The sequence below is a fragment of the Furipterus horrens genome, unplaced genomic scaffold (assembly GCF_987537825.1).
Source record: "Furipterus horrens unplaced genomic scaffold, mFurHor1.1.pri manual_scaffold_7, whole genome shotgun sequence".
NCBI lineage: Eukaryota > Metazoa > Chordata > Mammalia > Chiroptera > Furipteridae > Furipterus > Furipterus horrens.
The window spans coordinates 41,868,646-41,892,332 of record NW_028327177.1 but is presented as its reverse complement, the minus strand read 5'-3'; the positions used below and the strand labels follow the sequence as shown (position 1 = coordinate 41,892,332).

Below are 23,687 nucleotides of genomic sequence, written 5' to 3'. Positions count from 1 at the left end.
CAGACTCTTTAAACAAAAATAATCACCTCAGCCCCAACCTCTGCCCTGAAATGAAAACCCTTCAATTTTATATATAATATTTTTTTAAGAAATAGCCTATTTTTTGTTGATAAAATTAGATGTGAAATTTTAATTTAGCTGTCTGGAACAGGTGGTTTTGTTTTTCATTTACTTAAAACTATTTAATATTTCAGATGTCTTTTTCCCCCTACCCTTCAAAGGAAATTTTGCTCTTGATTATGATCTTTTCTTTTCCAGAGTAACAGCTATCCACCAATGTCAGATCCATACATGCCTAGTTACTATGCTCCATCCATTGGATTTCCATATTCTCTTGGGGAAGCAGCATGGTCCACGGCAGGAGACCAGCCTATGCCATATCTGACAACCTATGGACAAATGAGTAATGGAGAACATCATTATATACCAGATGGTGTGTTTAGTCAACCTGGGGCATTAGGAAATACCCCTCCATTTCTTGGTCAGCATGGATTTAACTTTTTTCCTGGTAATGCTGATTTCTCTACGTGGGGAACAAGTGGATCTCAGGGACAATCAACGCAAAGTTCTGCTTATAGTAGCAGTTATGGCTATCCACCTAGTTCTCTTGGGAGAGCTATTACTGATGGACAGGCTGGATTTGGCAATGATACTTTGAGTAAGGTGCCCGGCATTAGCAGTATTGAGCAAGGCATGACCGGACTGAAAATTGGTGGTGACCTGACAGCTGCAGTGACAAAAACTGTAGGTACAGCCTTGAGCAGCAGTGGTATGACAAGCATTGCAACCAATAGTGTGCCCCCAGTTAGCAGTGCAGCACCTAAACCAACCTCCTGGGCCGCCATTGCCAGAAAGCCTGCCAAACCTCAACCGAAACTTAAACCCAAGGGCAATGTGGGAATCGGGGGTTCTGCTGTGCCACCACCTCCTATAAAACACAACATGAATATTGGAACTTGGGATGAAAAGGGGTCTGTGGTAAAGGCTCCACCAACCCAACCAGTTCTGCCTCCTCAAACTATAATCCAGCAGCCTCAGCCATTAATTCAACCACCACCATTGGTGCAAAGCCAACTGCCTCAACAGCAGCCTCAGCCACCACAACCACAGCAGCAACAAGGACCTCAGCCACAGGCCCAGCCTCACCAAGTGCAGCCCCAGCAGCAGCAGCTGCAGAACCGCTGGGTAGCTCCTCGGAATAGGGGAGCTGGCTTCAACCAGAACAATGGAGCGGGAGGTGAAAACTTTGGTTTAGGTGTTGTTCCTGTCAGCGCTTCACCTTCTAGTGTAGAAGTGCATCCAGTGCTGGAAAAGCTAAAGGCCATAAACAACTATAATCCCAAAGACTTTGACTGGAACCTGAAGAATGGACGTGTGTTTATAATTAAAAGCTATTCTGAGGATGACATTCATCGTTCCATTAAGTACTCTATCTGGTGTAGTACTGAGCATGGTAATAAGCGTTTGGATGCAGCTTACCGATCCCTGAATGGGAAAGGCCCACTCTATTTACTCTTCAGTGTGAATGGCAGTGGACATTTTTGTGGAGTGGCTGAAATGAAGTCTGTTGTGGACTATAATGCATATGCTGGTGTCTGGTCTCAGGATAAGTGGAAGGGCAAATTTGAAGTTAAGTGGATCTTTGTCAAAGATGTGCCCAATAACCAATTACGGCATATTCGCTTAGAAAATAATGACAACAAACCAGTTACCAATTCAAGGGACACTCAAGAGGTACCCCTAGAAAAAGCTAAGCAAGTGCTTAAAATAATTGCTACTTTCAAGCATACCACCTCAATCTTTGATGACTTTGCACATTATGAAAAGCGTCAAGAAGAGGAGGAAGCCATGCGTAGGGTAAGAGTACAGTAATTTTTGTGTGTAGGGTCTTTATTGGGGTACTGTGCATGGATGGGTATTCTTTAATGCCTTCTAATATTACATTCTGAGTTTAAGAACTTTACTCTGAAGGAAATCAACACTTAGCTTAAAAAACAACTTTACAAACATCTTTGAAAGCTTGTGATGCCATGTTTGAAACATTTCCTCTTTTCCTTCCCAAGGGTAACCCTTACTCTGAATTTGCTTCCTGCCTATTCTTCATACTCCTCAGGTGATAAAGATCATTGAGTCGAGTTCATCAAAGCTCAGTGAATTCTGCATTTGTAATTAAGCAGGCTTAAGAACTGGCAAGGGACTTCTAATCTCAAAAGTTAATTTTATGACAAAATGTGTCTGGAGTTTGAAACAGCTTTTAAATCGATGTTTGAACATTATTCATTTTGTATTTATGAGAAATAAAATATTTTTTCCTAAAACTCCTGAAGCATTTTTATAATTGTGTAGTTAGATCACTTGTACAAAATATAGTAAAGATTTGACTTTAGGGAGGCAGCCAAGAGTTAGAAAGACATGGGCTTTAGATTTAGACTGTGGAATTTGATTTCTAATTCTCTTAACTCTGAGACTTGAAGGGAGAGTTTCCAAGAAGTTACTTACTCTTCATGCTTGCATCATATTGGCCAGATTTGATCATAAAGCACACAAGACAGGCTTGGGAATGTTTTCTGTTTCAAACTAAAAAAGGAAAGTGGTATGTGGGGGAGGGTGCTATTTTTAGGATAAAAAGAATGGATTGAGTAGGTTACTAGTAGATTTTCCATAGACAATACATTTAAAGTTCAAATGAATCAGGGATAAAGTTTATAGAAGCTTCTCAATAAATTATGGTGGGTACCATGAAAAGCTTGTACATAGAAGTTAAAACAGGAACTTAAGTAGATTTCTATGTGTGTGTGAACATAAACATCTTGTGGCTTCTTGATCTTGGCAGAAGAGGGAACTATTTCAATTAATATTTCTTACTCGTGAGTAATGTTGAAATATAATGATCCTAGAGCAGTAATTCCCAAATTTTAGGGCACATAAAATATCATTCCGGGTGCTTCTTGAACATGCAGATTCTTGAGACCCACCCTAGGAGGAGAATCTGATATATTTGATAAGGTAGAGTACATTTTTAATCAAGCACCTTGGTGATTTTGCTGCTAATGATGCCTGAACTGAATTGTTAGAAAATTTGCTTTGGGAAAAACAAATGACTGTTTGATATTTAAGGCCCTACTCAAACTTGCAACTGCCATTACAAATAGTGGGTCAGGGAAAATGATTTGGGATACGAAAGGTAGGATACAGATAAAGATGGTCCTTTAGGATATCCTGATTTTAAAATGCCTTTGAGAAATACAGACAGTGAAATCTGATTAGGCAGTTAGATGTGGGAATCACAGATTGGGAGCTTCTTAAACAGATGATTCTGTGGAAGTGGGATGAGATTACTTAGTCTCGGAGAAAGATGCAAAACAGGGAAATATTTATCAACTTTTTTTTTCTCACCATTAGGGAGAGGTCATCCTTTCATGTTTTCCCACATTTCTTCTCAATGTAAAAATTTAATCCTAGTTTAACTTTTTTATTATGTAATTGTCTTAGGAATTATGACCATTACATTCTGTTTTGTAATCATACATTCAACAGTGATTTAAACTTCAAAACTTGATATTTAAATTGTTTCATTGTTTTCTGCCAGTCTTTTTAATATCTAATTAATTTTGACATATTTATATCTTATTTAATTAAAAAAGTTTTTTAGAAAGTAATTTGATAATATATTTATTAAGCCCTTCAAAATGCTAAAAGGTCTTTCTTTAGCCATGATATGTGAACAATAGTTTACATGGATATAGAATTTTGGAGTCACAGTCTTTATTTAGGCTTTGCTTTATAGTTTTATATTATGAAGATGTCTGAGACCAGCCTGAATTTTCTTTCTTTGGAAATAGCTATATCTGTTTATTTGCATAAAAGATTTTTCTTTATTCTTGCAATGTAGACCTTATGTAGAATGTGTCCAATATGAGTATTAAAATTTTCTTTAATTCTTTGTCTATAGGCCAGGTTTTTATTTTTATTTTCTCTAATAATGTCAAAATATGTTGAATCTTTGTCCTTCAGTGTCATTGTTTTTTATTATTATTATTTTTTCCTGCATTTGGAGAATTTCTTAAATTTGAATTTCCATGGTATTGATATGATTTGCTTTGTGTTGATTTTGTGATTTGTGATGTTTTTAATTCTTCAGTGACATGTTTGCTTATATTATCAATCTGGCTCCTATTTACATCTGTTGATTATTTTCTTAATTGAATCCCTTGATCCAGAGTCCATTTGATTTTGGAGGGCACAAAGATGACTATTCACAGCTTGTTTTTGCTTCCTATAATCATTTTTAGAAATGTCTTTCTCTTTCATGTTCTTTTTAACTTGTTTCTTTTATTAAATTTACATGCAGTAAAATTGTAAATTTCCTTTTGCTGCTGCTTTGTAGTCAAGCGCTTCCCTTTCCCCTAATTCACTGATGTGTTTTGTCTCTAGAAGGCATTTTCCATAATGTTAGATAAGTGAAATTACAGTGTGTAATCTTTTAAGACTGGCTTTTCCCTCAGCATGATATCTTTTCAACTTGTTTTTTTTTTTGTTTGTATGTCAAGTCTTTGTTCCCTTTAATTATTAATAAGTACTATTTCATTGTATGGATTTACCAGTTCATTCATCTGTTCTTTGAAGGACACCTGGATTGTTTCCAGTTTTTGAGAAATGTAAATAAAGCTTCTATAAATACTTGTATATAATTTCTTTAAAAAAATTTTAAATAATACAGTAAAATTTTTTTGGTATGTACAGTTCTGTGAATTAAACACATTTGTATTGTTTATGTAATCACCACAATTAGGGTACAGAATAGTCCCTGTACAGTTCTATGAATTTAACACATTGATATAATTGTGTAACCACCACAGTCAGTATACAGAATAGTTCCATTATTCCTTCAAAACTATCTTGTACTATTCCTTTGTGTTTACATTCTTCCCCCAAATCTAGTATCTGGCAGCCATCATCTGGACTCATTTTAGTTTTGTTAGTATCCTTTTGACTCATTCTGACTTTTTTCCCCCTGTCATCATTGAACAAAGAAGAGGATTGATCATCCAAGTCAGGTATTTGCCCCCAAATAGCGCGTGTTTTGTTGTTGTTGTTGTTGTTGTTGTTGTTGTTATTGGTCTTGGTGTTTGTTTTGCATTTTAATGCTTGGTGTTAGTTGCATGAGATGGGAGAGGCATGATACGATGTAAATTGACTTTACCAGGTAAGCAATTCATCAGCCTGTGAAGGGAGAACCAGTACAGTGGATAAGCTACAAGGTGAAATTTGATTTTCCTTTGAGTTTGAAACCTCCATGTCAGGAAAGTTTTTCCTGCATATTAACTGTTTAACACTTGTGTTGTCATGTGTCCTTGCCCAGATTTCTTCCTGGTGTTGTTACCTCTTGTCCAGGTAGAATTTGTAGATTTTCCTCTTAGATGTACTTATACTTTGCACTTTGGCTTTCTAGCAAAACTGCTTTCCAAATACTCTTGATATCCCAGTGATGAAGGAAGGATGTGTGTTCTAGGTTCTCCCCAGCACTATCCAAAGGACAAATTAATGGTGTTTTGGTGGGATTCTCTTTACTTGTTATGCTTTTTAATCTTTTAAATTAAAGGAGTTTTTCTTTAGCCTTCTCTTTTAACATGACCCCGTCTGTCTTATATTTAGCTCAAATTCCTCAAGGCTTCTGATATGTGAAGATTACATTCTCCCAGATGCATATCCTTCAGATTTTGGGTAAAGAAGGGTTTCTTAAACAAGGCAAAACACTAATTATAAAAGAAAAGATTAATAAAATTTGACTATATTAAAATCTCATCAAAAGATGCTTTAAAGAAACCAGAAAGACATATTAGGAACTGGGAAAAATTTGAACACAACTGACCAAAGATTGGTATCAGGAATAAAAAGAATGAAGAACTCCTTTGAGTCAGTTTAAGAAAAAGATAAATAATTTAGTAGAAAAGTGGGCCAAGAGATGTATGGATAGTCATTTCATGAGAAGAAATAGAAATGGCTGATAAGTATATAAAAAGATATTCAGTCTTAATAATAAATAGGAAAATACAAATCAAGACTTATGAGAAAATATTTCATATTCATTTGTTTGCAAAATTAAGAAATTTGATTCAACTATTTGAAAGACTGTAGATAAACAAAATCTCTTATAAAATCGCAGATGGGAACATTAAATTGATAAAGCCCTGTGCAGAGGCAGTTTTGCATATTCTTATGAAGCTGAGCATTACATATACCTTATAATTCAGCAGTTTTCCTTTAGGTTACATACCTATGAAAAACTTTTCACATGCCCCAGAAGACACAAGAATGTTCTTAGGGGCACAGGCAATAATAGTAAGAAAAAAAAAACAGGGAACAATCCAAATGTCTGTCAGCAGGAAAATGACCAAGACACATTGGTGGTAGAGTAATGTGGAATGATTAAACTTGCTGCTACATGCAGCAGTATGAGTGAATCTTTTTTTTTCCATCTTTTTATCTGGATATATTTGTAAGAATAAGGATAGTATGTATAACACTTGTATGCCTTTTATCCAGATTTACATGTTAACATTCTTCCTTGTTTGCTTTATTATTATTTTTTAACAATTTGAGAGTAAGTTTTATACATCATGGTTCTTTACCTGTAAAAAGTATAGTGTATGTTTCCTAGCATAACTACAGGACTCTGTTAGTTGATCCACAGTCTCTTGTAAGCCTTTAAAAAAATTTTTTTTTTAGTGTAAGTTCCAGGCTAAGATCAGGTATAGACCCTAGTATAGCCAAAACAGTTTTGAATAATAACAATTTTAGACAGCTATACTAATCCGACTTTAAATCGTTGCTCTCCTCAAATTTAAGAAGATTTTTTTCCTATGCTTTTTCATAGAAGTTTTTGTACTTAAAAATGTTACAATAGGTCTTTGTACTTAAATATGTTACTGTAGCTTTCTCACATTTCTCTTATTATGTTCATGTTTTTCTTTAAATTCTTGAGCCTGTTGACTTTTTTTTTTTTGGTTATTTTGTCAATAGAGGAATTCCCCAGCTTGCCATTCCTGAGGAGGGTATCCTGTCTTGTTATATCGAACTTACAAAGTCAGGCTAAAACTGTAGGAGAAATCAATACCAGATATTGTAGTATTTGAGTGGTTCTTCATACTTAGATTTGAACACAGATGTTTGATAAAAGGACATATCAAGCTTGTTGAAGGAACAACCAAGACGAACCCACAAAAGTACTTCATTCAGACAGCAGAAGATAATTTAAAATACAAAACAAAATTTGATTTGATGTTAGGCGGGTTTCACATGTAAAAAGATAAGAAAACCACAAAATGTTCTTGGAAATGAGAAATGTGATACTCAAAATAAGCAGTGAACAAGCAGATTAATAAGATATTTATGCTTTAGATCCACTTGATGATCCAGGATTTTGAATCAATGAAACTTCCAAATGTGGAGCAATAGAGATGAAAAATACAAAGTGTGAAAGATACGGTGGAAGGAGAAGAGATCCACTATCTCTCTTAAAGAAGTGTTTAAAAGAGTACAGGAAAAAATAATGAATGATTGAAGGAAAAATTTCCATACTGAAAGATACATGTTTTCAGAAGGATGTGCTCACTGGGTGACCAACAAGGTTATTTAAAATTTTAAAAGAAAAAGGTTAAAAAGATATTAAAAGTTTTCCAAGCAAAAGACAAATTACAAAGAAAGGAAAATCAGACTGTCATGGGAATTCTTTTCTACAGCTTTGGATACTCAATACATATAAACTTTTTGGAGTAGAGGAGATGCAGTATATTATGTTTTTAAGATGAGTGTTAAATTCTGTCATTGAGGGCATTGCAAAATAAAAGATTTCAGGCGTATGAGAGCTTAGCTAGATGCCCTTCATGAGAAAGTTACTTGAGCTATTTCAAGAGAGTGAAAAAGAAATTCAAGAAGGATAGTAAGACCTGGTAGCTGATTATACTAGAACAAATAAATCTCTCAGTGACAACTCAAGATGCATTTTGCATCAGACTGGTCTTCATTGTATATATAATATGTATCAGTACTGGAAGCCTGACCAATGAAATGAGCCCCCACTTGGGAACTGCTGACCTTGGAGATATGAAGGAAGCTACAAAGGAAAAATCTCTAGCAAATCTTTGTTCTCATTGGACCATAAGCTAGCTCTGTGAGAGAAGGACTTGCATTTTTCTCTGCTGAAGCCCTAGCACCTAATGCTTGGCACATAGTAGGTGTTTCATAAACATGTTAACTGAATAAATGCTTAGAAAAATATTTTTTTGGGGGGGAGTTTGAATGTCGTAGAACTTTATTAGTTTAATTATTGTACTTTATTTAGGAACCGTACTTGATCATTCAAGTTAAATGGTTTTTTCGTTTGTAGAAATGGATAATGGTATGTAAGAAATTAATTATAGGTAGACCATGTTATGGAGCAGGAAGGAAGGAAAGATTTGAGGAAGGGTATGATTCACTAACTTCCTCATCTTTCTGAAGGTAACATAATTGTTTACAGAGATTATATATCTTATAGATATAAGCAATTGTGCCTTAAGCATATTATTTAAAGTCATAAGAACAGTCATTAGAACTAAAAATGGTATGGCTTCTAATGTAGAGAGGGGGAAGAGAAGGGGAGAGTAAAACATTTAACTGTGATAAATTACTCATTGTATGCAGTGGGAATTGATAGTGTCTGAATTGTTAAATCAAGAAATTTCTGTATTTGCTACTTAAAGTATTAGTGGCAACCCCTCAGAGGAACTTAAAATAGAAGGGGTTAGAGGAGGTTAGGGGGGATTTTTTAAACCTCAACTTGATGTTTATATTGTATTATTTTTAATGATAGAGCTGGTTTAATTGGAAAAAGAAGGGAAAACAAAGACTTGATAATGTCCTGGGTATATTTGTCCTGTATAAATTCAAGTAATCTAAATAGCTTTAGAGTCTACTTTTGACTAATAATCCTTTCATTGAAATTTTACTTTTGTTGTACTGAATGTGTCATTTAGATCCTACTCTATTCTTTGATTCTCATGAATCCTTATTAATCAAAAATCAAAATCTGAGGTGAAATTTTTAGTTCTTCTAATTTCATATAGGAATAATTAAGAGTTGTCACTTGCCTGTAACTTTGAGATGAACTTCCAAAATATGGCATTTACCTATTCTCTCAGAAAGAGGTCTAGCTCAAACTTACCAAGTTGTGTTGATATACAAGAAATCACTTCCAACAATAATTACACCTCTGCCAACACTTCTATATGTACAGATGCTTCTTCACTTACAATGGGGTTTCATCCTAGTAAACCTATAGTAAGTTGAAAATACTGTAAGTTGCAAATGCATTTAATATACTTAAGCTACAGAACATCATAGCCTACCTTAAATGTGCTCAGAACACCTAGCCTAGAGTTTGGCAAAATCATCTAACACAAAGCCTATTTTATAATAATATTACTTAGTGGAATTTACTGTGTGTATTGCTTTTGCACCTTTGTAAATTCAAAAAATAGTAATTCGAACCACTGTCAGTCAGAGGCCATCTTTACTTTCTTTTTCTCAAGTAGAGCATGTAGTTTAATGTTGTCCTCTTAATCATATTGTAGTTCTTAGGTTGAAGTCTTTATTCGATTGCCTTTTGGTAAACTTCTGTGGTTGTAGTTCTTAGTTAATGAATTTATTATGATTTATAGAAACAAATTCAGTATATAAAATATTGCTTTTCTTTTGATCTTTACTGTAAAATTTGAAGAATGTTTCTTTCGAAAATAGGTTTTGGAACAGGATGTATCATACTTGATACCATAAACTTTTGTATTACATATTAAGTGAGTTTTAATAAAACTGATATTTTGAATAGTCAAGATGATTTTGTTTTTATTGCAGTAATACTCTATCCTGAATTTGGTAAATATTTTTGATAAGCCAGATGTGGGAAAGGAAGAGGTGCTTCAATAAACATTTTATAATACTTTTCTTTTCCCTCAGATTAATTTTATTGCCCCATAAGAGAGTTAATGGTGTCTGTTATGTTTCAATGTTGATAGAGTTTTACGAGGTTTTTTTTTAGTAAATGAACTTCCAGTAGTTTACTGGATTAATTGTATACAGTAGTCCCTCTCTATATCGTGGTTCACTTATCGCAGCCTCACTGTGTCACGGGATTTTAAAATATTTATCGTGGATTTTTTGCTATATCGCGGGGTTTTGCGGTACTGTATATGTATGTTGTTAAAGTTACGTAGGTTTAAGAGTATAAATGTAAGGTTCCTACTTCACGGTGTGGGGGGGGAGGTCTAGAACATAATACCCACGATAAGTGAGGGAATACTGTATACCTTTGGGAGGTATTTGTTTCATAGCTATTATGGTATGAACAGTCATCATTAAGCAGAATGGTGTTTCAATTATTTCATTTATTTTTCTTCAGCAGCAAATACTTGAGTACTTCAGGAACATACGTATATATTTAACTGTAAGTAATATGAAATAGTTTTGTTTCAGGAAGTAACTTACATTATTGAATTCTTTCCTGTTAATAGTATATTTTAGAAGTTTTCTTAATTTAGAACATTTACTAACTTCAGTCATGTGTAGCATAATGATGTTTTGATCAACAGTGGACTGCATATATAGCAGTGGTATCATGAGATTATAATAGCGCTGAATTTCCTGTTGGTAGTGTGGAGCCAGCCTGTCCTTGTACTTAGTATTTTCAGACTGTAATGATGTAAAGCATAGATACTTAAACATCTGTTTAATTCTAGAGAAACCCCTTTGTGCCAGAAAGTGAATGGAACCAGAAACAAATTTCCAAAGTCAAACTATGAATTCTTAATTCTACACCCTTTCCATGTTAAGACACCTTCTCCCCTCTTATGAATACCACAAAGTTTGTTCCTTAATCTGACTGTTGATCCAGCACGCAATAACCAGAACCACATTGCCATGGCAATCCTCTGTGTTCCTTCATCTCTCCATCTTGATTTCTTATTAACCCTCAGGCCACCTTTCACTACCTCATGATGGTCACTATTATGGTAACGCATGTGCAAGCCCATTTCTGGGTACTACCAATCAGTCCAGCCCATATCCCCTGTTCAGGGAGCAGCACAGACAGAGCTTCGGTGTTTTATTTCTGGCCCTGTCAGAAGGAAGCAGGGGAGGGCTTGGGGGACAGTGTTCATAGTGTCTCCAGGTGTGTATAGTAATACCCTAGACCTTTACATTCACTTACTGGTCACTCAGTGACTCACCCAGAGCAAGCTCCAGTCCTGCAAGTTCCATTCATAGTAAGTGCCCTATACAGGTGCACCACTTTTTCATCTTTTACATCAAATACCTTTTCTTTGTTTAAATATACAAATATATATACCATTGTGTAATAATTGCCTGCACTATTCAGTACAGTAACCTGGACAGGTTTGTAGCCTAGGAGCAGTAGGCTGGCTGTACCATCTAGGTTTGTATAAATGCACTCTTGATATTCTCACCATGACAAGATCACCTAACGACATTCTCAGAATATATCCCCATCATTAGGTGAAATGGGTTTATATATTGCACTCTTAATTTCTGAGTGAAACTACTTCACTGTCTCTTGGCAGAAAACTTTACAGGTGTTTTAACTCTAGTATCTTAACACATTTGACAATCAATATTGAAATAACATAAAGGAATGGAAAAAAGATTATCAGATATATAATAAAAGAACCAGGGTATAAAAAGCTACTAGTGGACAGTTTCAGTTGTGAACAGCAATCTGGAATTAATCATTCTATCATTTTCATTTTATTGTGAAGAGTCCAAAATCTGGCTTTAAAATAGAATTACGTATGGAGTCCTTTGCTTTGGCTCCAGGCACCTCTGTTACCAGATCCCAGATCAATTTTTGTTTCCTGAGAATTCTAGCACACATCTAGTAAACCTGTAGCGCCATATATATTGTTCCCTTTTCATTCACAAGATAAATATTAAAAGTTACTAAAGATAAATAGCCCCCTACCTTTTTAAAACTAAGTCTGCTTGGAGAGACAAAAGATCCTCTCATTTTTGTAGTTTTCGCTGTTGAGGACCAGCATGTCTCTTGCTGAATTTATTGCTGAGTATTTTATATTTTTATTGTTATTGTAATTGCATTTTCAGTTTTTACTTCCCAGTTGGTTTATAGAAATGTCCTGGTATCCTGTGACCTTATTAGGTCTAGTAGTCCTGATAGAACGTGTAGAATTTTCTGCTTGACTATCATGTTGTCTGCAAATAGAGGCCATTTTATTTCTTTTTGATTTTTATGCTTTTCTTTTTTTCTTGCAATTTTAATTTTAATATAGTATTACTTAAACATGAAAATAAGTGTAAACTCTAAAACCAGAATAAGAGTACACATTTAAAAAAATTAGTGTGTTAAGTGATACTATTTTGCAGAAACTAAATCATAGCTCAAAACATGAATTAGTCCTAAGTCTTAGAACCATATTCTTCCTCTCATTTGGACCACTTAAACTAATGGATACCATTTTCACCATTTGAACTTCTTCCCAGCTCTCCCACTTTGTAGTACACTTTGAGGCCATTTGATCTTTGGTCGATAGTATGTATTATTAGATTACATCTGTTTTCTCAAACTTGAAATAATACTTTATAAATGCACATTTATACACTAGAATCTTTTAAAGCAGCTCTATTACAGTGTGCTCATGCTGAGGATCAAGAATGTGACACTCAATTAAATGGAAGCATAAATTCAAAGTTCGAAGAGTTGACTTCCAAAAACAACCTCCAAAGCATAATCGTTGTCCTTTCCCTGGATTATCTTTTGGTTTAAATTTTGCAGTGCAAATTGGTCTGTTTTCTGTACAATTTTTGTCCTTTGCTCTCTTAATACAAAAGGATTCATCATGATGTTGGGACAGTGCATGTCATGCTTATCTCGGTATTATAGCACTTCAATGGCTCTGGACAAATGTACAGGCTTTTGAACAGCGAGGGGTTTTATCTGTCTGTTACTACTCTTGTTCTGCTCTGTGGCATGAATTTTTCCAATCCTGTCAGCCAACCTATTCAGATTTCATTTCTGGTGATTAATTTTTCAGAAGAATTTAATTATGTATTTTAACTTTGGTCATTTGTTCATCTATAAACTTAGTCTTTTTTTGAAATATACACACCTTTTTCTTTTAAACTTTAAAAATATAATCTGATACTTCACTGGTTTTAACTTGGGCAGAATTTAACACATATCATGAACAATAAAAAGAAGCAGGGCAGCCATTAAAATAATACCCTGTAGAACATAAATATTTTTCATATTTCTGCAGCAATATATTTAGGAGTTGTATTTTTCTAACTTTTCATTACAGTTTTTTAAAACTATTAAATAATTTTGTAGCAAGTTTCTATATGTCCTATATTTAGTTTTCCCTAATATTAACATGTTACGTAGTCAATAGTACATTTATCCAAACTAAGAAATTACCTTTGGTACAGTGTTTAAACTACAGACTTAAAACAGTTTTCTAGTTGACATACATTATATTAGTTTCAGGTGTACGACATAGTGATTAGACATTTATGTAACTGAAGAAGTTAGGTAAATGTTCCAAGATTTGGAACAGCAGCTTTGCATTTAGTTGTCATGTCTTATTAAGGCTATGACAGTTTCTCCGTCTTTCCTAGATTAGACTGAGGTTAGAGGCTTTAGGGGAGACTACCACATAAGTGATGTGTCCTCATCTGATCATATGTAACTTACTGGTTCAGGTTGTGTCTGTTAGGATTCTTCAAAGTGAATGTCTTTTTTTCCCTCTTTGCACACACTATTCTTTGAAGCAAGTCAGTATGTCCAGCCCACACTCTAGAGGAGGAAAATTATGCCCCACTTTTTGCAGGGAGGAGTATCAAAGCCTTTGAGAGTTTCTTATTTAACTGTTCCATTTGTTCTTTTACTTACTCCTAGAATATTCATTCTCTGTTGGATCTGTTCTTCGTGTGTGTGATCTTCAGGTGTGCGTGCGTGCGTGCGTGTGTGATCTTGCACCTAATATTCTGCTTTCCACATGAGGCCGTGACCATTTCCCCCTTCATCTACTGCAATCTTAAATTTGAAAATCAGATTTCTAAAGAAGCTAAGGTCTTTGTTTTTGTGGCATTTGGATCTCAAGTGCCTGTTTGCCAGCTTTTGCTCCCCCCACCCTGTATTCGTTTCCTTCCTCAGCAGTTCTATTTTATTGTTCTAAGTGCTTATTCTCTTTCTTCCTGGGTGGTTTGTTTTCTTAGAAACACAGTTACTTTTTCCTTTTGTGCTCAGATCTGGTTAATGAAAACTGAAATATTGCCAATGGTGATGAGCCTACTGCTGATTAAAGGAATATGTTACTTTTACGTGTAATGTTAAGGGCAAGCTGAGGAAATTTTTGTTATCTGGCTCTTATTTCCTCATATGTTAATAAGCTCTGTCAAAAAACAAAACAAAAACAACAAAAAGAAAACCAACATGGGTTGGCAAGTGAACTTCCTTCTGGAGTTTACCTCCACAGGCCAATTTCTGGGTCTTAGCCTTGGGATCATATGTTGGTCTCCAGTGCCTTTGCTTATTATCTCAGGGTGAGGAAGAAGCACTATGTGAGAAATTCAAAAGCACTCGTTGAGGCCTAGCTCTGTTAATGAAAAGTGATCCCGCCACAGATTGTGTTTTGAGTTGTCAGTCATTATTAAAAGTAAAAATTGAGTTCTGTGAATTACTTTGGGAACTTTGTATCCTAAAGAGTTGCACATGTATTTTGAATCATCACCAGAGGCTCAGTCCCTCACCAGGTGTACGGGACTGTCAGGGTAGCCCTGCTCTTGAGAAATCGCCCAGAGACTGCTGTGGTAACAGATAACTGGTTTATTGAGGGAACAAAGGAAGGGGGAAGGTGGTTAAGGGGAAAGGCGATTTCCCGGACTGACTCAACGGCGCATAGGAGCAAGTGAAATGGCGGCGGAGGGGGTGGGGGTAGCTTCCGGTCCTCCTTGTGGGCCTGTAGGAGCAAGGGAATAGGGGAAGGGTGATTCCCAGTCCTCGTGGGCACGTAGGAATCGCCACCGACACTTCTGCAGGCACCTCTTTTATACACCTTTCGGTAAGGGGGAGTTTGCATATTGACACATTCAGTAGGTCATTTACATCTTTCCCTCTCCCACACCAGCTTAGTTAACATATCGGTCTAAGCCTATTAGCATTTCCTCTGGGAAAGTTTCAGTCCATCAACATCTTTTGGGAACTGCTAAGTCCAGGGCCAGGTTGATTACCAAAGTCCAGGTTTACATGATCTGACAGGGACTAAGGCTCCTTTTGTGTAATTCAGCTTTGCTTTCTCCCTGTGTTTACCTTCCAGTGACACAGCAGTAGGTGTAATTATGAAGTTGACTGTGTAATATACTTGTTTGGAAGCAGTGGTATTGCCCTAGCTGATGTGGCTCCGTTGGAGCGTTGTCCTGTAGACAGAAAGGCTGTGGGCTTGATTTCTGGTCAGGGCACATACCCAGGTTCGATCCTGGGTTGAGAACACAACCAGTCGATGTCTCTCACACCAGTATTTCTCTCTCTCCCCTTCTTTTAAAAGCAGTGAAAATATGCCTTTGGGTGAGGATTGGAAAAAATAAATAAATAAAAGCAGTGCTATTGACCATAGATTTGAGAAGGACTTGAGGTTTATTGTTGGAAATTTTTATGTACTGCAGACTTATCAGATTTGTATGCCCATCCTGGACCTTTCCTCTTACCTCCAGATTTATGTATCCAGTTACCTACTTGGTGTTCATGTAAGTGTCTAATAAGCATCATAAATTCAATAGAGCTAATTTCTTTGCCTGCCCCAGGTTGTCTCCATCGTGTGTGTAGAGGGCATCACTGTTCCTTCAGTTGTTGAGGCCAAGACTGCTGGACTCATTATTCATTCATTCTTGATATATTTTTTCTTACCCATATCTAACCAGTCAAGGTTTGTTGACTGCTTTCAAAATGTATCCAAATTCCAAGCATTTTTCACCCCAGTCTAGGGGTTGTTATTATTGTGCTAGCCTTCTTACTGGCCTTGCTCCCACCTATGCTCTTCCACACTCTTTTATCAACAAAACGGCCCTTAAGAGATCCTTGGTGACAGGTGAGACTGGACTGTTTAGTATCAAAGTATTGCTAACCTCAAAATATAACAGGAAATGGTTGCTCTTTTTCAATTTCTGGAACCAGGTGTAAGTTTAGAATTAATTATCAATTCTGGGACAATTAATCAGATGCACCTGTAATGCCATATGAGCCTGGTGGCTTTTTTGCTTGGGGTAGATTTTTAATTGCTGATTAAACTTCTTTAGTTATTGTAATCTTATTATTAAGTTTGTTTTGATAAGTTGTAGTTTTAGGAAGTTGTCCATTTTGTTTTAAACATTTTTGCATATTGGCATATTGACAATAATATTTTTATTTTAGTTGTCTTTTTACATGTTCACTTTATTTTTATTTTGTTTTTTTTTAATCCTCACCTGAGGATATATTTATTGATTTTAGAGAGAGAGAGAGAGAAACATTGATCAGTTGCCACCCATATGCTCTCTGAACAGGGATCAAACCCGGAACCTAGGTATGTGCCCTGATCGGGGATTGAACCCACAACCTTTTGGTATATGAGACAGTGCTCCAATCAACTGAGCTACCTGGCCAGGACAATAGTACTTTTATTTCAGTTGTATCTGTCTTCATGATACTTACGCTTAATTTTTTAACTCATTTTTTCAGAGGTTTATTTCTGTTGTTGAGTTTGTTTTCCCCCTACACCAGCTTTCAGTTTTAGTCCTTTGGTTCTCTCTTATTTTTTTCTGTTTTATCTTTTTCTGCTGCAGTTTCTTTCATTCCTCCTACTTTGAGGGGCTTAATACATTTTCTAACATTGAGTTGGGTGATGAGCTCATTCCTTTTTAGTTTTTTTAAAAAGTTCTACACATACAGATATTTAAGTATTTTGGTGGGGGGACTTAGATGTAGCATTTTTATTATGGTACTGATGTAAAATGTTCTTGGATTTCTCATGATTGTGGGGGGACACTATGAGGAGTGTGTTTTAGAATTTCCAAATGTGGGTAAGGTTTTTTGGTTGGGATTATCTGTTTTGCTTCTAAAACTTATGTTAGAAAATGTGATCTGTATGATATTGATCTAGCATATAGTTACTTTTTGTGGTGATTTAATGTGTACTGTCATTATTTGGCTGTTTCCTGTATTCTATATATTTAATCTGTGTTTTTGCTAATCTGTATGCACTAACAATTACTAAGAGAAATGTGTTAAATTCTCTTGTCATAATTCTGAAAACTTTTAATATATGTAAAGTTGTAATTTTAGTTTAACATTGTTGTAGCTTTAAAAAACATGTTTCTTATTCTCAGTATGTGGTGATTATTTTATCTCCAGCAATGGTTTTCACCTTGAAATCCATTTGTCTTATAGTAATATAGTGGTATCAGTCTTTGGTTTGCTTTTATTACTTTTAACTCTTTTGTGTTATGTTTTAAATTTATTTCTTGTAAATCACGTGTAACTGGATTTAAATTTTCTTAAAAATATCAGCTGTTATTTTGTGTTTTCATTGATGAATCTATGTATTTTGATTGCTTGATGTAAATTATATTTTTGCCGTCTTATTTTGTGCTTTCTAATTAATCTAGATCTTTCAAACTCTTCTCCACTTTTTATGTCTTTTTTTGTTTGAAGTTTCTTTTTATTTTCCTCTTTTCCTGTTCCCTGAGTTAGAGGTTATGTATTACATATATAGATATCTTACATATTTTATAATCTGTATATTATTGATTGTTAGAATGTGTAGTTGATAATATTTCAAACTGAAACATCTCTTATTTAAATAACACATGTTCCTTATTTATATAATTGATCTTCTCCCTGGAATTAAACCTCTCTCCTTGTCTAATTTATCCTGAAGTGGTATTGTCTTTGTTTCTGTAATTTTGAGGCTCTTGTGGAATTAATGAATTTCTCTAGTTTCGATGAGTCATTGTATGGGGAGGTATGAGCAGTGTCCTATTACATCCTCTTGTTTCATCTATAATCCTGTCCTATGATATACCTAGCTACTTAAAGCAGGCATTTGGTATTTCTCATACAAATCTGTTTTCTTCCTTCTGAAAACTAAACTATGTTTAGGCTGGTTTTTAAAAAGCTTTCGGGCCTTTGTAAACTTAGACTAAGTTGTCTGGTACCAATTATTTATTTTATGTTTTTATTCTTGGCCTTTTATGTAGTTGGATATTTTATTTTGCTTATTCTTTTGAAACAGGATTAATTGCTAGCTCTGTCTTTTTTGTGTGTGTGGTGTTTTTTATTTTCAGGATATCTCTGATAATTATGTGTCTGAAATAATTTTATTTGTAGTCATCATATAATAGAGCATTTAGTTACTAGCTTTTTGTATTAAACATTATTAAGTTCTAGGATTATATTAAAATGAAAAAAAAGGAATTTATTTAGTAACAACTTCTAATTTTCTGATGGTGTCACAGAGTACAAGAAACTAATTTGATCATTTTTAAAGTGTATTCTTATTTATTATGGAACATGAAAAATGGGAGTAGTGAAAACAAAGAGTCTTATAATGTGTTAAACACCAGTGGTTTTTGGACTGGTTCTTGGACTGGCATTATTAGGATCACCTGTGAACTTGTTAGAACTGCAAACTCATAGGTTCAGCTTCCTATTTGGGGGACCCAGTAGTGTTTTCACAAGCCATCTAGGTGTTTCTGAATGTTGCTGAAGTTTGAGGACCACTGAATTACACATTAAAACAAGATGGTACAAACACTATAGGATGCATTCAATTAAAAGACAGAAGTTCTCTAGGTAAATATGACTTAGTTTAACTTTTGTTCAAGGAATTTCTACTTTCTTACAAGGAATTGTTAATAAATATTGTTTCTTGATGTGGGAAGTTATGCTGAATGTGAGAACATGATATGGAGAAAGTTTGTGACTCAAAGAATTTTTTTTTTAATTAACAACTGACAGTTATCCTTTTTATCCTAACCCACCTGAGCCAACAGTTTTGAGATTGCTACAGAGTTTCCGCTATGGAGTCTCCTATTAAGTCTTTGATAACTTACTATCAAAAAGTCATTGAAAGAGCTAAAAAGACATTATTGTAATATTCTTACCTTAACCAAAATGCTGTGTGAAAAGAGGGCTGTCGAGAGGGCCTTTATTCTCCAGAAATGTTTGGAGTTTTGTATTTTGAAATGTTTTGTGGTAATGATCTCACTCGGTTGTGTATCGGTAATAGTAAATCAGTTTTAACTAAGAACTTGAATTAGTATTTGAAGAACTTTTTTATGGAAAGGGTTTATATTATATGTGAATATAATTTATATGTTTATATAATGATGGTATTTTGTTAAATTTTTTGTTTTTCTTTCAGGAGCGAAATAGAAACAAACAATAACCATATGAAGATGTCCTGTTAGAATTACAACACTAATGATGTAGACTCTGGAAATGCCTAATAAGTCAAAGAAGACGTTATTAAAGCTTTTTTTCTGCTTAAGGTGACATCCTTGAACTCTTTAACACAGAATTGACTCTTGTAATGGTTTTCATCAGCGCATCTGCCCTTACACTCTCACCAAACACACTTGAGAACTGTAACTTCGTCAAGCACTTTCTGTCCTGAAGCTTTTACCAGTATCTGCTGTCTTTTGTAATTATGCATCCTAGCTAAGGCACAGAAGACTGAATGAATGCAAGGATTCATTAACTCTTTGAATTTGTTAAATACTAACAGTTAACCATTAGAAGTGGTTCAATGATGTAAGTCACACTGCTTCAACTTTTCTTTGTTGTAGTTTTTAAATTGTCGATTTTTAGCTATTTGACAGATTAAAAGCAAAATAATCATGCCATATTTAGTCCTGGAGTTCAAGTCTAAATGTTTATGTGAATTATTGTAGTAAACTTTTAATATGGCAAAGCAACCTTAAGCTCTATTTTAGCCAAATGAAACATAATCAGATTATATTAGAACATTTCCCTTGTCTTTAAATTGTTTGGTGTAACAGAATGTTGATATGCAGCTTGGTGGATTTCACCACTTAATGCACATTCTTCTCCCCTCCTTGCCCCAATAATATGTATACTGAAAAATGTGCATTTGTCTGAGGAATTATTTTATTTGCTACCACTTAATGAATCTCAAAATTTTGAGTAAATGTACCTCAGTCTAATCAGACTTTTTATGACCTTTATAACTACATTTAAAACCCTTAATTCCTATTTCTGGGTGTTTGCGAGCCTGATTGCTATCATGAAGTAAAAATTTATTACTCTAGGTATTCACTAGCTAAATAAACATAGTTCTTGTTTAGCAAGCATATACTGTTCCTCCACTCTTCTCCAGCTTTTGCAGTGTCCTGGCATCCTTAAAATACTTTGAAAATATGGCCTTGATCCATTGATTAAATCAGTATCTAAGTGAATGTGTTGATGTTTTATTGATCAGATCTATATAAATGGGAATACAGCATATATCTGGGTATTCTTATAGTTTTTTTTTTAACATTTTTTCATTAATTACATATCAACATTAATTTTGTATCTTGAAGCAAATTGATTTTGTATAAATTAAATGTGTCAAGCATCTGTATTAAATGACTTGGTGGTATATGGTTATGAAGATAATGTACTGTCCCTTATGTTATTCCAAAAGGAGAGAGCTATGTCAAAATATATGAGAAGGGTGAAAATAGCAATACAGTAGATTTGAATACCGTGGTGTTTTGCATTACTCCGTTTATGTTTACATCATGTTTAGAAACCTTTGCATTTACATTTACATCTTTGATCACTTCAATTCAAAAATTTAGTGACTTATTTCTTTGAGGCTTCCATTTATATAATTTTTTTGTACAATATTTTCTTAAAATATGCAGATGCTGTATTCAAATGAAATAAAATACAGTATTTGTAGATAATCGTAGCTATTTCACAGGTCTTTGGTAGTTCCATTGTAGTTATATCAGTGTTTACTGAAGGGAACATTAAAATATTAATGTTATATTATAAAATAAAGACTTTCTTAAAGGAAAGTTGCACCTATTTTACCTTTTTAAGAGTAAGCCATGAAATCTTATCTAGTAAATGTCTCTTAACTATTTATAATAAAAATTGGCATTTGGGTATAGTAACCACAGCAATGTTCTACATCCCTAAGATTATATAGGTAGGACATGTCAAAGATGACCGTTGTCACTCTGGGGGTCCTATTAGAGAAAACTGTAAAGGGGTGACCTCATAGAAAGGATCTGAGTCCTGGCCTCTGAGGTTCTCTTTTTTCTTGGTGCTTTATTAGCAACTCTGAATATTTTTATAAAACTAGTTACATTATAAATGGATTGAAACTTGTTTGATTTACCTTTGGTTTCTATGTAAGAAGTGTCACAGAAACACTCAGCAAGCAGTCTGATTGCAACAGCAGACTCAGAAATGTCAAATGTAATTGAGTAGTCTGTTCATGGTGAGGAGTACATCCCAGTGCCTTTAACCTGGATTTCTAATATTAAGTGAAATGGGTGCAGCATTCCTTTGGAAATAAAAACTTTACCTTTACAATCGGTAATTTTTTTTCATTTACGGTTTTTTCAAAGCACCTACTTTCTCTTCCTCCTTCGTCTGTCAATACGTATATTACAAAATATTTTTCCTCTTAAGTGAAATTAATCACAGGTTGTCTCAATAGCACAGCTAACTGAATGTTCCTTAACTGTAGGGACCGAAAGGGAGAGAACCTGGGCTCTACAGCAGGAAACACTTAATCAAATGTTTGAATAATCACAAATTAAGACAGGATTGGCCCAGTAAATTTTTTGCTTAGTGTTTTTCCAAGATGTGGTTTGAATTTTTCTTGTTAAAGTTATCTTATGTGGGTATGTTATTTTGAAAGGTATAATAGTTTGTATATTTAACAATAAGGGGAAAAATGTAACCAAAATTAGTATTCTTTCTCTATACTTACTGGTACTTGAAGATTCCTTTCAAAAGAAACCCAGCCTTTTCCTAATTTCAATACTTAATTCCTCATGTTAACTTAAGTGATCTTTCTAATTCAAAAACTGTTCTTTTTGAATACCATGCATGGAGGTTAAGCTGATGTTAAAACAGTTTGCAATAAAAAAATCAGCTTAAGTCATTTAATCATTTCAAGTGCGTTCTGCATCCTATAAAAGTAAGTTTGAGAAATTTAATACGAGAATTGTGTTTTCATTAAGTTTAGCATATCTTTTGTTATGCCATGTAAATTCCCTTTTTCATATGATTACAGAAAGGTTATGATAAAATGATTAGTTAATTTACATTCACTTGTAGCAATTACATGAGAATTTGGATTTTGTCGTGTTTGGGTTTGTTCATTCCTGTGAATGATGGTACAGTTGGGTGAGATTTTTCTGTTATGGTACCCAAACTCACCATTTGGTCCTCTATAATCTTTGAGGGTTTCAATAAAAATTCTTCACTCATATCTGTGTTCTTTCCATTTTATCTTTATAAATACGTATTATTTGCTAGAAAGCATTTGTGTCAAGACTATTCTGGATTTCTTGACTGAAATATCTTTCAGGCATGGATAGATTATATCACTTGTTTTAGTTGGCCATTTAAATTAAGTTGGGAAATTAAAAGAGAGGATAAAAGCTTATCCTAATCTTAATCGATTTTATTGAATTATATCCTCTTAATACTAAACTTGGAGCCGAAGAGAATGAGGCCTGTATATTTTCATGTAATAGGAGGAAGTAGTGTTACAGGCTGTCTGATAAACCTGATCCCCCATTCTTTATACCAAGGAATGCTTTTCTAGCCATCTGCACATTGTCCTTTGGGATAGAGCTTTTGTAGATAGGATCGTGGTGGCTGGATGATACATTGATTATTTCTGGGTTTTCTAAGTAGTTGTTCAGAGGTGGGAAAACCAAAGATTTTAGTTTTTGATGTCAAAATCTGCCAGACGCATGCACACACTGTTGCCCTGTGACTGAGGCAGAGTTTTACAGAATCACCCGTGTTCCACTGCATACCATCAGAAGCTGCCTTGTCACTGGTCAAATAATGAAAGGGTTTGCATTTCATCAGCACACTTATATTTGTAGTTGGAACTCTGCTCCTTACTGACTTGGCTTACCTTGATTAGGGATACTGAATTTAGTAATTCTAGTTTAGGAACTAAAATATTCTTGCAGTCACAACTTAACTGACCAAGGTTTGCTTTCAAATCAGTACGTGCCATTGCCTAATCTAGATGTGTTTGTATTCTCAGTCTTTTTGGTGCAGCAGTGAGAAGCAGAATTTGCCTAGGTATTGCCTAGTAGTGGCCATTTAAATAGTTTGTTTATAAATAGTGCACTAAATTCATAGTTTGCCTACTCTGACTTGTTACCTGTACAGCATTGGAACTAAATGTAAATATAAGTTGTTTTTATAAAACTTAGTATGCCAGGAAGATAGGTGCAAAGTTTATAACACTTGGTGAGTTCCCCAAGCCTTCTAGCTACCCCACTTCCAAAGAATACCCCTTGCATAGGATACACTTAGAAGTTTATATATTCAAATGCCATTTTAAAACATGGAATATTTTTGACAAACCAGTGACCAG

At 34.6% G+C, this 23,687-nt stretch overlaps 1 protein-coding gene across 7 annotated transcripts in view; it reads left to right on the top strand.

The window, feature by feature from the left end:
• Positions 1-22,554, top strand: part of YTHDF3 (YTH N6-methyladenosine RNA binding protein F3) — a 37,473-nt gene extending 14,919 nt beyond the window's left edge. For 6 of the 7 annotated variants that reach the window (XM_090283634.1, XM_090283635.1, XM_090283633.1 and 3 more), the window contains 2 exons: positions 259-1,857; positions 2,064-3,195. In XM_090283634.1, coding sequence (XP_090139760.1) covers positions 259-1,857; positions 2,064-2,117 — 1,653 coding nt within the window. In that variant the 3' untranslated portion in view covers positions 2,118-3,195. Of the gene's footprint in view, positions 1-258; positions 1,858-2,063; positions 3,196-19,463 lie in introns of those variants that run through there. The other variant, XM_090283636.1, reaches the window with a different exon arrangement.
• Positions 22,555-23,687: the final 1,133 nt, after the last annotated feature.